This window comes from Orcinus orca, chromosome 3 (genome assembly GCF_937001465.1).
Source record: "Orcinus orca chromosome 3, mOrcOrc1.1, whole genome shotgun sequence".
Taxonomy (NCBI): Eukaryota; Metazoa; Chordata; class Mammalia; order Artiodactyla; family Delphinidae; genus Orcinus; species Orcinus orca.
The window spans coordinates 4,522,202-4,538,984 of NC_064561.1; the positions used below are offsets into that span (position 1 = coordinate 4,522,202).

The following is a 16,783-nucleotide window of genomic DNA, read 5'->3' on the forward strand; positions in this document are numbered from 1 at the left end:
GTGACCATCTAGAGGGGTGGGATAGGGAGGGTGGGAGGGAGGGAGGAGACATGGGCACATATGTATATGTATAACTGATTCACTTTGTTATAAAGCAGAAACTAACACACCATTGTAAAGCAATTATACTCCAATAAAGATGTTAAACAATAAATAAATAAATAAAATAAAAAGCCTGATATGGAAAGTGTCAAACGAAGGGAGAGAGCCGAGGTGAAGCGAAGGGAGAGAGCAGAGGTGAAGCCCGTTTCCCATCACCAGGAGAGAAGCGATCACGGCCCACGGGTGGCCAGGCTGGGCCCAGGCTACCACCAATTCAGGGCAACTCCAGGTGCACCCGGAGCCGCGGACGTCAGGACGTGCCAGGAGCGGGGAGCCTCACGTTCTCCCGAAGCTCGATGTCTGTATAAGGGAAGAGGAGGGTGGGGGGGCGGGTGCAAGGGCTGCCAGACACCCTCACCGACCCACCTGGTACCCAGCCGCCGCGTCCTCAAGCCCATGAACACGGAGCGGATCAGCTTCCCAAAGGAGGCCGCGTTCACGGGGTCCAGCTTGTGTTCCTGGCAGTGGCGAAGGTAGTGGTTGTAGAGCGAACTTCTGGGGAGACTCACGCCTTCTGCGGTTTCGTAATTATCCAAGAGCCACTGGAGCTGGATGGACAAGACAGGCAGGATGCTGACGTGGACGCACCGACAGCATCACACGCCTTCTGTCCTCCGACACGACGGGGAAACTCACCTCTACTGTCACCGATTCAGGTTCAATTTGGGGCACGTTCATTACTTAATAGCTTCTTTTCACTTGCTTGTTTATTCCTTCGATTTCTAGCCAAGCTTTCAGGTTCCTTGACTTAATTTACAAAAACCTGCCCGTGATGGAGACTGAAACCCCCACAGGCCTCGCACACCAAATGCTTCCTAAACCTACGGGGATGGAGCTGATCTGAGCACACGGGAAAGGCAGATGAAGAAAAACCCCACGGCCCGTCCGCATGGCGCCCCGCGTTAAGGTAATGCCACCGCAGTCCCTGTACTCAGGACCGAGAAGAAAACAAACGGGAAACTGAATAGAAGACTGAAAGGCTCGTGTGCCAGGTTTTGTGCTCAGGCCAACGGCAGGGAAGAGGATCCAAGGCCGAAGTCGAGGCCCCCAGAGGTCAGCACTGACTCAGAACTGTCCACACAGAGAGCTCAGTTCCCACACCAAGGGAGGCTGAACCCCCCCGCCCACTTTGCACCCACTGCAGAGCGCCCCAAAGGCTGCGGTTTGATCCTGGCTTCGAGACGGTTCCCCAACGGAAGGAGGTCTGGATTTGGAAGAGTGAGTCCGGGAACGAGGCCAGAGGCAGGATCCCACATCAGGATCGGGATGGGGCTCCCTGCTGCCGGGGGCCCCTGTCCTCTGTGCTCCCACACCCTCTGTCCTTCTCCCTGGGAGATCGCCGCCCCACCCCCCTACCCCCAGCCCCCTCTGGTGCTCGGCCCTGCAAGCCAGGTCGTGGCCCCGCCCAGACTTATAAGCCCGCAGGCTGCGCAGGCTGCGAAGTCTGCTCGCGTCGCCCTTTTAGACACGTTTCGGAATGGTTTTAACATGCAAAGAGGTAGAGAGAACAGACTCCTGAACTCCTGCTTCAACAATCACCACCTCAGGGCCCCTTTTACTTCCTCTAAGCCCCACACACTGCCTCTGCCACTTTATCTCAGTTTAAACTCATTTTTAGTGAAGTATAGCTGCTTTACAATGTTTTTGTTTGTTTGTTCGTTTGGGGCCACGCCTCGCAGCATACAGAACTTCCCCGACCAGGGATCAAACCCGTGTCTCCTGCAGCGGCAGCGCGGAGCCTTAACCACTGGACCGCCAGGGAGGCCCCCTCCTGCCATCTTAAAGTGAACCTGACGTGCCTTCGTTTCCTCCCTGGGGACTCCCGGCTCTAACGTGGACCCGAGTGAGAGGCGGGTGGTGGGGTCAGCTGGTGGCAGGGATGCTAGAATAAGGAGAGTTTCAGAGGCAGAGGGTGGGCCTGGGCTGGATGTGCAGGATGAAGGTGGGGAAAAGGTCAAAGGTCCAGGTGAAGGGGCCCTGGGGGACTGACAGAGCAGAGGGTCCTATAACACAGCGCTCCCCAACCTTTTTGGCACCAGGGGCTGATTTCGGAAGACAATTCTTCCATAGATCGTGGGGGGGGAGGGGGGAGGGTTCAGGCGGGATGGTGGGGAGCGCTGGGCAGCAGCAGGTGTAGCTTCACTCGCTCCCCTGCCGCTCACTTCCTGCCGTGTGCCCCATTCTTAACAGGCCGTGGACCGGTGACCCCTGCTCTAACGGAAAGACAGACCTCTGGCCTCCAGAAGGGCTGGGGTAATGGGTTCTGCTTTGGGGAGGTGCGGGAGGAGTGCTGGGCTGGCATTCAGGGTGGAGGTCGGGGCCAGATGTGTTAATGTGACACCAGGAGCCCAGAGCGGGTCTGTGCGGGTGGGGCCGAGGAGGGGTGTGTGAGGCGTAGCGTCGAGGTCTGGGGTCGGGTGCTGCCCCGGGGAGAGCCTGAAGCGGGCCCTCCCCGGGCGCCCTGCAGATGAGGTATCTGCCAACCACCTCCTCACTGAGGGACCAGCCCAGCTGCCGATCCGAGTAGCAGGTTTGAACCAGGGGTCGCCGGCCCTCCCGTCACCACGAAGCCTGCCTCCTGCAGCCCTGGGTGCACGGGAACAGCGGTCCACTCATCTGTCCGTGTGCTGTGGGATGTCATGTGCTGGCTGCGCCCGTGACCCCGCAGGGGGATCCCACCCCCACCAGTGGGTGAAGGGGGTCAGTTACCACAGGGATGCGGGGAGGAGGAGGCAGCAGCCAGAGGCTGAGGGAAACAGGAAAGTGTTCTTCAGTTCCCCCTTTGGGAAAGAACATCACGGTTTCTACTTTCCATCAAGTCACCTAGATATATAATTTTCAAACTTTCCTTAAATGTGCTTTTTCTACACAAAGGTGGCAGAGCACCCCCCTTCTCTCTCCAAGGCTTTGCTCCGGCCCACGGCTCCCACCCTTAGGGGCCATCTCCTTGGCGCCCCTTGTTCTGACCCCTCCTTCTGTCTTTGATGCTATGAACAAACTGTGAACTTAAATGGTTTAATCACTGCGCACGGCCTGCCCCAGGAGGCACCCTCCTCCCCAGCCCGAGGCCCCCCTGCACACACCCCGCCCCCCGCTGCCTTGACTCTGGGGCTAAGGGACTGACAACACCGGGAGTTGGGAAGGAGGGCATGGGTGGCACAGTGGAGCTGCTCCTTTCTTGCGGGTACGCCCCCGGCCTGCTTTGTGCTCACAGCGGGGGGCAGGGGCTGTCCCACCAGCTACGAGCCTTCCCACAGCAGCCTCACCAGCCACAGGGGGGAACTGGGTTCTGTCTGTCGCCCCGCTGTCTAGTTGCAATTGGCTCAGGATCCAGGATCCAGGTGAGGAAGGGCTGGTATTTGCTGGCCCCTGAGCCCCAAGGTTTTCCAGAGCACTGCTCGCCGACACAAGCATTCATTTTCTATCGCTTGTCTCCCTGCTGAAACGGGAGCTCCAGGAAGCAGACACAGAACCGGGTCTGCCCACGTTTGCACCCCGTGAAGATGCCTCAAGAACCGCTGATGGAGAGGAGGAGGGGTCCCGCAGAGCGGAGGGGACCCCAGCATGAGGAGGGCCGACAGCCTCTGGATGTGCAAGCAGGAGGCTCTTCCTGTCTCTGCCACCCTGGCTGGGGAGCATAGGCCGCTTCTAGGGGAGTCCTCTGTGGGAGGGAGAAGCCGGGACCAGGGGCCCAAATGTCTCAGGGTCTGAGCGCCCGGGGGGGTCCTCAGGAGGCTCCTCAGGCCGCGAGGTGGAGGCCTGGGAGGGGCCCCGGACCAGGTCCTGAGAGATGGAGGCTGAGACCCCGCCTGGCACCTGACATGACTGGCCCAACGTGAGAAGGAAGGTTTGGGAAATAAGATGATGGCTTCTGCTCCTGACCACCTGGGCCAAATGCCAAGAATTACACGGAAAGCAGACTTCCTTGCGGGTGACTACGTGGACACCGACACCAAGGATGTGTGGTTAACTCCCTCCTGAGTAGAGGTAAGCACAGAGCGAACAGATGCCACCAGCAGCCTCCGAAGCAATAATGGGTTCACTTCCACCCTCTCCGGCGACGAGAGGTGACCCGGAAGGGAGGCTGACGGGCGCTGGAGGGAGGTCTACGGGCTCCATGAAGGCAGAGCCTCCCCTGTAGGCTGAGCGAGCGCCGGCGGGGTCTGCGCACCGCACTCCTGACGCCGCTACCTGGTGTCATCCTGACCGGCTGAGCATCGCACGTCAGTGACACTAGGTGAGCGGGAGGCCCATCTCCCCACCACACAGCCCCGCCTCGCCCGCGGCAGACTGACCGGGTGTGACGGTAGGGAGGCTGTGGCCATGGTGGGTGGGTGGGGAGGAGTGGTCTGATTCCGGATGGTTCTGAAGGCCAAGGGGCATCAGGATGCGGGCTGTGGGCGGAGGAGGGGGCACGAGGATGAGCCTCCAGCAGGACGGCGCTGCCCTGGATGAGCCAGGAAGGTGGCGGGAGGTGCAGGGTCTGCTGTGGGGTGGGGGCGGGGGGCGGTCAAGGCTCGGCCCGCAACACACGTGCGCAGCTGCGCCTCCAGGCGGGCAGGCGCCCTTGGAGGCTCAAGGGTGGAGCTGACGGGAGAGGCCCAGCCTCGACGCCCACTGGGAAAGAGCCTTTCCCTCCAGGAGACCAGGCGGGGTCGTCGAGGTGGTGAGGGGGCCGGGGAAACTCCAAAAAACAGCAGTCCAAGCGCGACCACTGCCGGAGGCCTTCGCCGCCATAATCTGGAGCAACTCCTAGGCAGAGCACCCAGCCCATGAAGCTGCCACAGCCCATCGCCAGCCCAGACTGCAGGGCACGGCTCTGTCACTACACCACCACCTGAAGGCTAAATCATCTCTGACCATTTATGTTTCTTGATTTAAAAAAAAAAAAAGGTCATACAATCTGAATACGATCCACCTAAAGCAGGTCCTTCTCCCAGGGGCTGGAAATAGTAGTTTATGTGCAGTAAGCAGCAGCCACCTCTGCAGGGACCCATGATGGGGGTCCCTGAGTCAGCAGGGGCTGGGGGCCTCTCCCGATAGACCCGGGACAGCAGACGGGCAGGCCTGGCTGGCGTGGCTGCACCCACACGCCACAGTGACACCCTGGTGAGGGACGGCATCTCCATTCCCAGCTCAACTTTCTCTGCCTCCTTCCTCCAAAACAGTCATCCCTCGTTTCCTGCCACCAAATCATGCGTTCCCCTGTTTTAAAGATGGCTCGGGGCCCACCTCTTCCCTCAGGGGCTCCCACACCAAGGCTGGAAGGTCCCTTCAACCCTCAGACACCCTGGTCGGAGTCCCGAGGGCAGCCTGGGGAGCTGGGGTGACCCTGATGTCGGGTTGGGTCTGAAAGGCACAGCCCAGCCTTCCTGGGCTCTGGGCATCTCGCCACCCGGCACCAGGCTCTCCTGCCCGGGCGCGGGGACTGCAGCCGGTGGTGCCCAGGGACAACTGTCTCAGGTGAGCGCGGCCAACTAGGACCACGAAGGGCTCTGCAGGACACAAGGCCGTCTGTCGCCAGGAGACACCCTAGCTCTCTCCCCGCCCTCCCTGCCCAGACAAGCTCCTGGCCGGCTGACCGCAGCGCGTGGGGTCGACTCTTTACCGAGATCTTCTTTCTATCCTCTTTGAGTCGCCAAGCCTCAGATCCTACTTCTTACGGCTCCCAATGGGAGAAAACGACTTAACAAATCGCCAGAAGGAAAACGGACACAGGGAGGATCTTCCTGCTCAGAAACTAAACTCAGGAACGGAAACTGGTTTTGGAGGAGCAGCCAAGGCAAGCCCGCCTTCCGGAGGAAAAGCGTTAGAAAGCCAGAGGCATCCCTGCAGCCAGAGACTGAGGCTCATGCGTTTCACACAGACATTTTAAACTTCCCGCGGATACGCCGCCGGCCTGGGGTCCGCACCCATCCTGCCTTCCTCATGGCTCTCTGGGGCTGCCCTAGCGCCTGGCCTCGCAGGCTGTGCCGTGGCCACGTCTGCTCGAGATCTGAAGAACTCTGGTCCCCGAGCAGAGAATGCTGTCTTGCAGACTTCCTACACGCTCCGCTCTAAGGCTGCAGCTTCCCTTCTCCAGACCTTCCCACCAGGTGACATCATCCAGCAGTGATGGACAACAGGGTGGCCATGACCCACCTAGCCTGGGGCCTGATGGACTTTTGTTTTTCCTTCGAGACAGCCGGGATGAGGCTGCTCTTCCTCCAGGGACCAGCCCTCTGAGGCTCCGCCAATGGGCTGGAGGTGCTGGCCACGCCTGTGCCCCCCGACAAACCCAGAACCTCCTGGAGCTTCCCCTAGTGGGCTTTCTGGCCCCGCAGCCCGAATCACTCACTTTGAATGTCGGCCAGTATGAAAGTCTTGCTGGGGTCACAGCTGGGATCGGGTCCAACTAAAGGGGACTTCTTTTCTTTGATGTTTTAATTCTCAAAAGGATGCCAGTCCCAACCCAAGTGCTTGAGAAAAGCTGCCAGAAGTGCGCTCCGAGCTCCTGCGGCCTGTCCCACCTCCAAACTGCCGAACGAAGTTCCAGTCAAGTGAAAGCCGCATTGAGGGCGTTTGGAGAAGTAAGGGGAAAAGGGAGGAGTGGGGAGGGGGACGACGACAGGAGCTTTCCCTCCTCAACGGTCCCCAGAAGCCGAGTCCCTGCACTGTCATCTCTGCCAGCCCCGTCCTGCCACTCAAAGCCACCCAGAGGCAAAGACCTTTGCGCCCTCCTGGCCTTGGGGCCTATGATCACGTGGTGTCCCCAGCAGAGAAAGGTCTTATGCAGCTAAAAATCAATAGGAATTAGTTGCTTTGCCCTTTTGTCAAATTACCAATCTTTTTTTATTTTCAAAAAGCTGATCACAGGAGAATTAGCTAAGAACGCTTATGGCACCCCCAATCCGGCGTCATCTTTTGGTTGTGGCTTGTCTGAGTACGAATTTATTTACAACGCTTACCCTCTGCCAGGCATGGTGGGGAGGACGTTACATACACTAAGCAGTTTAATCCCTGTTCCCCCCAAGGAGGGAGGCGCTGTCACCCCACTTTCACAAAGGAAGAGCCTGCCTTAATTTCCCTTCGCTGTGGAAGGACGTTTTTGCTGAGTGTAGAAGTCTAGATGGGTTCCCCCCTGTGCACCTTTTCGGCACTTTAAAGGTGTCAACTCACTGCTTTTTTTTTTTTCGGCCGTACCGCGCGGCTTGCGGGATCTCCGTTCCCTGAACCAGGGACTGAACCAGGGTCATGGCAGTGAAAGCCTGGAATCCTAACCGTTGGGCCACCGGGGAACTCCCTGTTTGTTTTTAAAATGCCTATGAAGGTGACAAGCAGAGCAGGGCAGACCAGCAGGTTGACACACACTTACATGACTGTTGAGTAAACCGCTTTTGTGTGATGTGATCCCTTCGCTTTTTTGGAGGTTTTCAATCGCCATTTCAAGCTAAAGAAAATGTGCGCAGAAACAAAACAAAACAAAATGGAAAAAAAAAAACAAAAACGAAATCAGATGGTTAGCATTAGCCAAGATTGGTTTGTATTAATATCCAAATAAAGATCCGAGCGCCTACAAGATAGAGAGCAGGCTGGACGCAGGCGGGGCGTGGGGGGTGGGCGGGGGCAATGGGTTAGGTCGGGGGCTGAAGCCTCAGCAGGAGCGTTGCTTCATCACGTGCAGAGGAGCCCAGGAGCCCGTCAGACACCAGCAGCAGATGGGGTCCTACTGTCTACACCGGCAGCTGAGTTTTAACACGTCTGCATGTGCACATGCACAACGGGAATGCTTAGTCACTGCGTAAGTTCAAGTGTAAGCAAAGCCAGCACGATAACCGCCTGCTGCTCCCCAAACCCATCGTCTGCACTGGGAGAATCAGAGGACCACAGACCCGGGGACAGGTGATGGCACTGGCTTCCCGGCCAGCCCGCCCTGTCGCAAAGCCCAGGGTCTCCCAGCTGGAGGGCTTTGGGAAAATACCAGGAGGCCACGACCCCAGCCCTGCCATTGGGAGGCGCAGGACCCTGGGGCCACGGAGATGAGACAGCTCACAGAGGGGTCCTCCTGGGGGAGGGCCTCCGAGATGGGTCCTCAGACCTTGCGGAAGCGAGGGCTGAGGGGCCATGGCAGGTCTATGCAAAGGAAGAGACACCCGGCCGAGTGTGGCAACCACCACATCTGAGCCCGACTTGTACATGAAAAATGCAAACATAAGCTCTGCTGGAGGCAGTGACCCTTAAACATCCAGGGGAGGCAAAGACCACAGAGACGATTCTGTAAAAAGCAGGCCCAACACTTTCAGAAAGTGCAGCTGGACCACTTCCCCAGAGCTGAGTTCAGGAACGAGGGGTTTCTGCTTCGCCCCCCACCTCTTCTGACCACTGTTGAGAACATCTACTCTTGCCACTGCTATTCAACACTGTACTGGAAATTCTAGCCAGGGTCATTAGGCCACAGGAGAAAATAAAAGGCATCCACAGAGGAAAGGAAGAAGCAAAACCAACTCTATTTGCAGATAGCATGATCTTAAATATGGAAAGGATCTCCCCAAAAACTAGCAGCACCAGGGTTGCAAGATACAAGATCAATATACAAAAGTCAATTATATTTCTAAATAATGAACGATATGAAAATGAAATGGAGAAAACAATCCCATTTGCAATAATATCAGAGAGAATAAAATACCTAGGAATAAATTTAACCAAGGAGGTGAAATACTTGTACACTGAAAAAACTATGAAACACTGTTGAGAGAAATTAAAGACGACCCAAACAAACAGAAAGACGTCCTATGTTCATGGATTGGAAGACTTACTATTAAGATGGTAATACTGTCCTAATTGATCCGTAGACTCAATGCAGTCTCTATCAAAATTCTCTACAAAGCTTCCAGCTGTCTTTTCAAATGGACAAGTTGATCTTAAAATTCATATGGCATTGCAAGGGACCCCAAATAACCAAAACAATCTCGAAAAAGAAGTACCAGGTCGAAGACTCACAAGTTCCCATTTCAAAACTGATTATAAAGTTACAGTAACCACAACAGTGCAGTACTGGGATAGGACAGACATATAGATCAATGGGATAGAATTGAGAGTCCAGAAATAAACCCATACATCTAGGGTCAACTGATTTTCAATAAGGGTGTTTAGACCAGTTAATGGAGAAAGAATACACTCTTCAACAAACGGTGCTGGGATAAATAGATAGTCACGTGCAAAAGAATGAAGCAGGACCCTTACCTCACAGCATATACAAAAATCCACTCCAAAGGGATCAAAGAACTACATGCAAGAGGTAATCACATAAAATAAGGTTATCTCCATGACCTTGGATTTGGGAATAGAATCTTAGATATGACACCAAAAGCACAAACAAAAAATAAAAGATAAAAACTTTTAAAAAAGATATATTGGACTTCATCAAAATTAAAAACTTCTGTATGTCAAAGGACACTATAAAGAGAGTGAAGAGACAACACACGGAATGGGAGAACATATTTGCAAATCATGTATCTAATAAGGGTCTTATATCCAGAATATTATAAAGAACTATGGAGACTCAACAACAAAATGATAAAATGACACAATTAAAAAATGAGCAATGAACACCACATTGTTAATCACCTATGCTCCAATATAAAATAAAAAGTTTTAAAAAATGGGCAAAGGCCTGGAATAGGCATGTCTCCAATAAGCACATAAAAAGATGCTCAACATCATTAGTCATTAGGGAGATACAAACTAAAGCCACAGTGAGGTACCACTTCACACCCACTAGGTTGGCTATTAAGAGAGAAAAGAAAAGTAACAAGCGTCAGTGAGGATGTGGAGAAACTCGAACCCTCCTCAGTTGCTGGTGGGACTGAAAAATGGTTCAGCTACCGTGGCAAACAGCTGTTAAAATATAAACTCAGTTAAACCACATGACCCAGCAATTTCACTCTACCCAAGATAATTGAAAACAGGTGTTCAAACAAAAACTTGCTCGTAGCAGCCTGATTCATAACGGCAAAAAAAGCAGAAAAATACAAATGTCAGTCACTGATGAATGGATAAACAAGATATGGTCCATACGTACAATTGAATATTATTCATCTCTAAAAAGGAATGAAGTTTTGACATATGTTACAATGTGGATGAACCTTGAAAACATGATGCTCAGTGAGAGAAGCCAATCACAAAAGGCCACGTGTTGAGTGATTCCATTTGTATGAAACGTCCAAAAACAGGCAAATCCAGAGACAGAGAGCAGATTAGTTGCCCCGGGGCTGAAGGAGGAGGGAATGGGAGGTGACTACTAACTGGTACAGGGTTCCTTTGGGGGTGATGAGAATGTTCTGGAACTCGACAGGGTAATGGTTACAGAACATTGTGAATGTACCAAATGCCACTGAATTACATGATTAAAATGGTGCATTTTATGTTATGTGAATTTTACCTCAATAAAAACTATACAACTAATTAAAAAAAACTTTAGTCTTTCTTGCAATTTGAATGGATCTTTCACCCACATGCACGGTTTTGTAACAACATGCACTGGTCACTTGGAAAATATTGGTTCACTGAGTTTGCAGATCTTCCAAATGTTGATACATTTCATCACACGGTATTGAAAAAAGTCACACTGGTTAATATCACTACCAACAACTTCGGCAAGATACCAGTTTCCCAAAATTCTGTTTTTTTGGTTTGAGAACATATTGACAATAAAACCTGTCGTGTTTTCCTCGATATGTCAAGCTCACAACCGTTCAGTTTTGAGAAAATGTGTACCAAATCTTCGAGTCTGGATAATTATAATTTGTCTGTCATCCTTTCGAGGAAAAACAGCGTTTCATGAAAAAAGTAGCTCGTTCTGCTCACAAGCCATTTGCCCGGAGCTTTTCCTCAAGACTGTCATCGTATTTGGGGAACAAGCAGAAGCACTTTTCGTCACACAGAATATTAAGTGTTCTCGAGGACTGAGATTTAATAAAATTAATAATTTTTACTGCTTCATCAGGGAATTCTTGAGTGAAACTAGCATTTGGTATTTCTTTTCTTTTCTTTTTTTTACTGTGCGTGCATGATGGTGAGGATTACAGTGACTTCTAGAGACTCTGATGTGTCCGCTCTGATTTGTGCACGGCTGTGTCAGCCGTGCTGGTTTTGCATCGTCGGGGCAAATGTCAACACGGGGAAAACAGCAACTAACGGGTTAGCATTATTGTGAAAACAGTTTTGATCTCGTGGAGCTCCTGAGAGGATGCTGGGGACACCCAGAAGTTTGCCAGACGTGTGTAAGACTGCTGAAAATCGTGCAGTTCCGAGTACTGCGGGAAAGAATACAAATGAACTTTTGCTTTGTAAGACCATCCTCAAAACCCCATAGCTATTAAATAGGGTCAGAACAAGCCCACTGATACCTTAAATTAACTTAATACACAGTGGAACCTCCCAAGGTGTTCACTGCGTTTTAAAATTAAGACGTCAGGTAAACCTCTGAAGGTGATGAAGTTCAGGACAACGTCACCAGTCCCCTTAGTTCAGATGGAGGGGTTGGTGCCCGGGAGTTAGGACCGGAGGCGCAGCGCAGTGCACCCAGAAGAGGGCGCTGTGGCGCCGCCTCCCAGCTCCAAGCTGAGGCCGTCCAGCATCCTTCAAAAAGGAGCATCTCACGCTTGAAGTCCGGGGGCTGGAGTGGGAGGCTTCCTTACGGACCTGACCGAGGGATTCTTACTGCACAAGTACAAGAGGCTTGATAAGTCCTCTCAGTGGCTGGAAAAGTCAGTGTTTAATCTTTAGATATACTTAAATGGAAATTAAATTTATACTTGACTGGAGTTTAATTTTTTGTTATTTAAAACATTTTATCAAAGTGGTACCTGCACAGGCCCACATGTCAAACTGTAAGGAAGAGCCGAGGATGGATGCAGAGGTGCCCCCTCGCTACCCCAGGGCCAGGCTGCTTTCCCTAAAATCGTTTCTGTTTTCTGAGCTTCTCAAAGATTTCTTTCCATCTTGGTATTATGCATACACTTGTCTACCTATTTCTTGATGTATCAGGAGCTTCATCTTTATTTCTGATTGGGTGCAGTGCAGCCCATATTCCCTTTTATTGGCCGTTTAATTTCACTGGTTTCTGCTGCGTGAATTACTAGCGGAATGCCTGGGGAAAAGGGCACACACATATGCTTTAGGCATTCGGGAGAAAGGAGGGGAGAAAATGCCTAACGACTTGTGATCAAAGATACAGCGTTTCAAGAACTCAACGTGGTAGCAGAGCGCAGATAAGTTTTATTAACTCCCAAGTATATTAAAATTAGTTGGTTATTTAAACATTTTTAAAGGAATTTAAAAAACTCCTTTCCTTTCATATATAATCCTAGCAAAATTTTACCTGACATAAGGACTAGATTTGTGTCTTCTAAGTGAGGGTGGAGGTTACTTCTCCTCTGAATTCATTAGCGTCCACTGTAATGGCCATTCCATTTATAACACAATAACCTCATTAAAATGACCTGCCAGGACTTCCCTGGTGGCACAGTGGTTAAGAATCCTCCTGCCAATGCAGGGGACACGGGTTCGAGCCCTGGTAGGGGAAGACCCCACATGCCACGGAGCAACTAAGCCCGTGGGCCACAACTACTGAGCCCGCGTGCAAGGAGAAGCCCGCGCACCACAACGAAGAGTAGCCTGGCTTGCCACAACTAGAGAAAGCCCGCGTGCAGCGACGAAGACCCAACGCAGCCAAAAAAAAAAAAAAAAAAAAAGACCTGCCAGGCCAAGGTCACCCCTGCAAAGGGCCAGCAATGACCAGTATCAAAGCAACATCTGTGGGCTTCCCTGGTGGCACAGTGGTTGAGAGTCCGCCTGCCGATGCAGGGGACACGGGTTCGTGCCCTGGTCTGGGAGGATCCCACATGCCGCGGAGCGGCTGGGCCCGTGGGCCATGGCCTCTGAGCCTGCGCGACCGGAGCCTGTGCTCTGCAACGGGAGAGGCCACAACAGTGAGAGGCCCGCGTACCGCAAAAAAAAAAAAAAAAAAAAGCAACACCTGTATCTCCAGGCTGGGTCTGCCATAATTCGATATCAGGACCACGCCTCCTGGGCCAGAAGTGGGAAGGGGGAGACGATGCTCCTGGAAAACCAGGGAGAAGTGGGGGTGAGGACAGAAAACTGCTGCAGTAAACGTCCTGTCCTAAAATACAGCTTATTATGTGACCATAGAAGGAGGAAATAAACGTTTAAATGTTTTATGAACGCTTTTGGAGCTTTAAAGAAAATGGAGAGTATTTAAAAGAACCAAAGTGTCACGGCTGGAGTTCTGAGGGCAGGGATAGAAATCACGGAATTCTGCCTGGAGAAAGGAAACAGCTGCAGTTAAGGGCCAGGTGGGAGGATGGAGAGAAGGGCAGGGCTCACCACCGGGGAGACGGGGAGGCTGGCTGGGGGAAATGGGCATTTTCAATTTGTCCAGTTTTATTTTGCTAATTAAACATTAAAAAATTATGTAGTAATTTTATATGCACTTGCCATACAAAAACCCGATTAGGCCAGTGACATACCAGTCTCCTTCCAGGGCCAGGACTGGGGTGGCGCCCACGAGGCGCCCAGGGCACCAAACTGAAGGAAGAGCTCATTGTCAAGGTCGTGCCGTGGCAGGGTCAGCCCCCGGAAGGGAGCAACTCCCTAAATTTGGTGCCCTGGGCACCTCGCTTGCCCCGCCCCATCCCAGCCACAGCTTCTCCCAGGCCTCCACCAACTCCCACTCAGGAGAGGAAGCCCCTCCCTTCCCTAACAGCCCAGTGTGCGTCCATGAGGGGGCGTGGCTGTGTGCCAATAAAACTTTATTTACAAAACCAGGGGGCCGGCAGGATTTGGCTGGAGGGCGGCACTTTGCCGCCTCTGCCCCCAGAGGTTTACTAAGCAATTGTAAATCACTCACACAATTGCATTGTATGGATTATACTTTACTGCTAAACTGATTTTTTAAATTTTTAGGTAGAGAGGGGATCGTTGCACAGCACCATGGATGTCCTAAATGCTACCGAATTATGCACTTTAAAATGGTTAATTTTATGTTATATGAATTTTACCTCAATAAAAAATGTATAAGGTAATGCATGCATGTGGTTAAAATTCAAATAGAAGAAAAAGGTATAAAAAAAGCAAGTCTTCCTCTTTTCTTTCTACCTCACGGAGATAATCTTTTTTGGTAATCATTTTTACCAGCTAACATGTTTACTTCTTCTTGTAGTTCCTAGAACTTTAAAAAATATAGTTCTACTTCTTAATTTATCAATTGAAAAATTTTTAAGTTTGGAAATAACTCCAGATTGTATAAAAAGTTGCAAAAATAGCACAAAGCATGCCCTTCAGCCAGGCTCCCCAAATGTCAACATCTTCCGTGACCCGGAAATTAACCCCCACTCAACACTGTTAACCGATCGAATCACTTGATGAAAGTCCTGTTTGTGGACCAGGATCCAATCGGGGATCACACACTGTGCTCATTTACATACGGAGCCACGAAAGAAAACAGTAGGAACACAAGGAACAGATGAAGGAAATCAGGAAGAGGCTTTTATTAGATGGATGACCCACGTAGCCCTTGACATGGTAAGTGGGTTTGTGTTACTCTAAACAGGATGATGACTTCTCTGGTAAGTTAATTGAGACTTTTCAGAATAAGAACAGGAGTGCTTTCCAGTATGCATTCTTTAATTTTGTCACTTAAAGCAGAGCAGAGATGAACTTTAGATAGATCTTTCAAAGGGGCACTGCTCCCACCTTTGCAGAGAAACTTGCAAAACCACATTCAAAAGTGATGATATTGGGACTTCCCTGGTGGCGCAGTGGTTAAGAATCCGCCTGCCAAGGCTAAGGGATACGGGTTCGAGCCCTGGTCCGGGAAGATCCCACATGCCGCGAAGCAACTAAGCCCGTGTGCCACAACTACTGAGCCTGCACTCTAGAGCCTGTGAGCCACAACTACTGAGCCCGCGAGCCACGACTACTGATGCCCACGCGCCTAGAGCCCGTGCTCCGCAACAAGAGAAGCCACTGCAATGAGAAGCCTGTGCCCCGCGATGAAAAGCAGCCCCCGCTCACCGCAACTAAAGAAAGCCCGTGCACAGCAACGAGGACCCAATGCAGCCAAAAATAAATTTTTTTAAAAAAGGGATGATATCATTAGATGTTTGTCAAAACCCATAGAACGTACAACATAGGGTGAACCCTGATGTCACCAAGGGCTTTAGTTAATAATGATAATGGGTCAATATTGGCTTATTGGCTGTAACAGATGCACCAAACTTAGATGTTAATAATAAGGAAAACTGCGTGGGGTGCAGGGTGGGGCATTACGGGAATTCTCTGTACATCTGCTCGATTTCTCTGTAAACCTGAAATTGCTCTAAGAGAAAGTCTATTAGAAGGATAAAAAGTGATGATGAATTATTTATTTATGGCCAACCCACGGGGCTTGCGGGATCTTAGTTCCCCAACCAGGGACTGAAACCATGCCTCCTGCAGCGGAAGCACGAGTCTTAACCACTGGACTGCCAGGGAAGTCCATGATGAATATTTTAGAGAAAAAGCGGATGTACTATTGGCGAAACTACTTTATCAAATAATGTGCTTTTGCCGGCAAACGTTTTGCTCTTGTGGTTGGACAAAAGCTCTGTGCAGGGGGCGAGGAAGCTTCTAGTGAATGCCCAGTAGGCGTGAGAGTTCACAGTCCAGTCAAGATATCCTGGGTCTTCCCTGAAAACACAGGCTCCAGAGAAGAGCTGCTTAGCGGTTGGCGATCCATCGTGAGCTGTGACGCTGCGTGGATGGTGCACCAGCCCCATGGGCCACCAGGAGGGGTCGCCGTGAGACTGGAGGTGCCCGAGTGGGAAGCCAGTCCACACACAGGGAGCCGTGGACGGTCCAGGGTCCCCGCTGGCCTTGACTCAGCACTCAGGACTGAAGCAGGTCCCTTACGGACACATCCACTCGAAGCGGCCGCAAGACCATCTTCCCAGAGAGCTGGATACAGGATAGAAGATTCGTCTCTTCTGTATCCACATGTGCTGGTGGTCAGAGCGAAGATGCTCGCTGGAGTTTCGAAAGCAGGAGCTGCGTTTCTGATGACTCAGCAAAGAAATGCCTATGATTTCAAGTGGCACATCTCAGGGATGTCTGCTGTAGCTTTAACACTGCAGAACTTGAATCTATCATTCCAGGGCCCCAAGTATTGTGACTTTTAAAAAAAATATATATTCTTTTTCATATTCTTTTCCATTATGGTTTATTACAGGATATCGAATATAGTTCCCTGTGCTATACAGTAGGTCCTTGTTGTTTATCTATTTTATACATAGTAGTTTGTATCTGCTAATCCCAAACTCCTAATTTACCCCTCCCCTACCCCCTTTCCCCTCTGGTAACTGGAAATTTGTTTTCTATGTCTGTGAGTCTGTTTCTGTTTTGTAAATAAGTTCATTTGTATCATATTTTAGATTCCCCATATAAGCGATATCATATGATATTTGTCTTTATCTGGCTTACTTCACTTAGTATGATAATCTCTAGGTCTATCCATGTTGCTGCAAATGGCATTATTTCATTATTTTTTATGGTTGAGTAATATTCCATTGTATATACATGTACCACATCTTCTTTATCCATTCATCTGTTGCTGGACATTTAGGTTGCTTCCATGTCTTGGCTA

General features: G+C 51.0%; 1 protein-coding gene across 10 annotated transcripts in view; it reads right to left on the bottom strand.

Moving 5' to 3' along the window:
• The window catches only part of RFX2 (regulatory factor X2), a 105,359-nt gene that overhangs the window by 22,977 nt on the left and 65,599 nt on the right, over positions 1 to 16,783 (bottom strand). For 8 of the 10 annotated variants that reach the window (XM_049707575.1, XM_049707578.1, XM_049707576.1 and 5 more), the window contains 2 exons: positions 7,457 to 7,531; positions 469 to 650 (listed from right to left, as the gene is read on the bottom strand). In XM_049707575.1, coding sequence (XP_049563532.1) covers positions 469 to 650; positions 7,457 to 7,531 — 257 coding nt within the window. The remainder of the gene's footprint in view (positions 1 to 468; positions 651 to 7,456; positions 7,532 to 16,783) is intronic. The other 2 variants (XM_033400891.2, XM_033400892.2) reach the window with 1 other exon arrangement.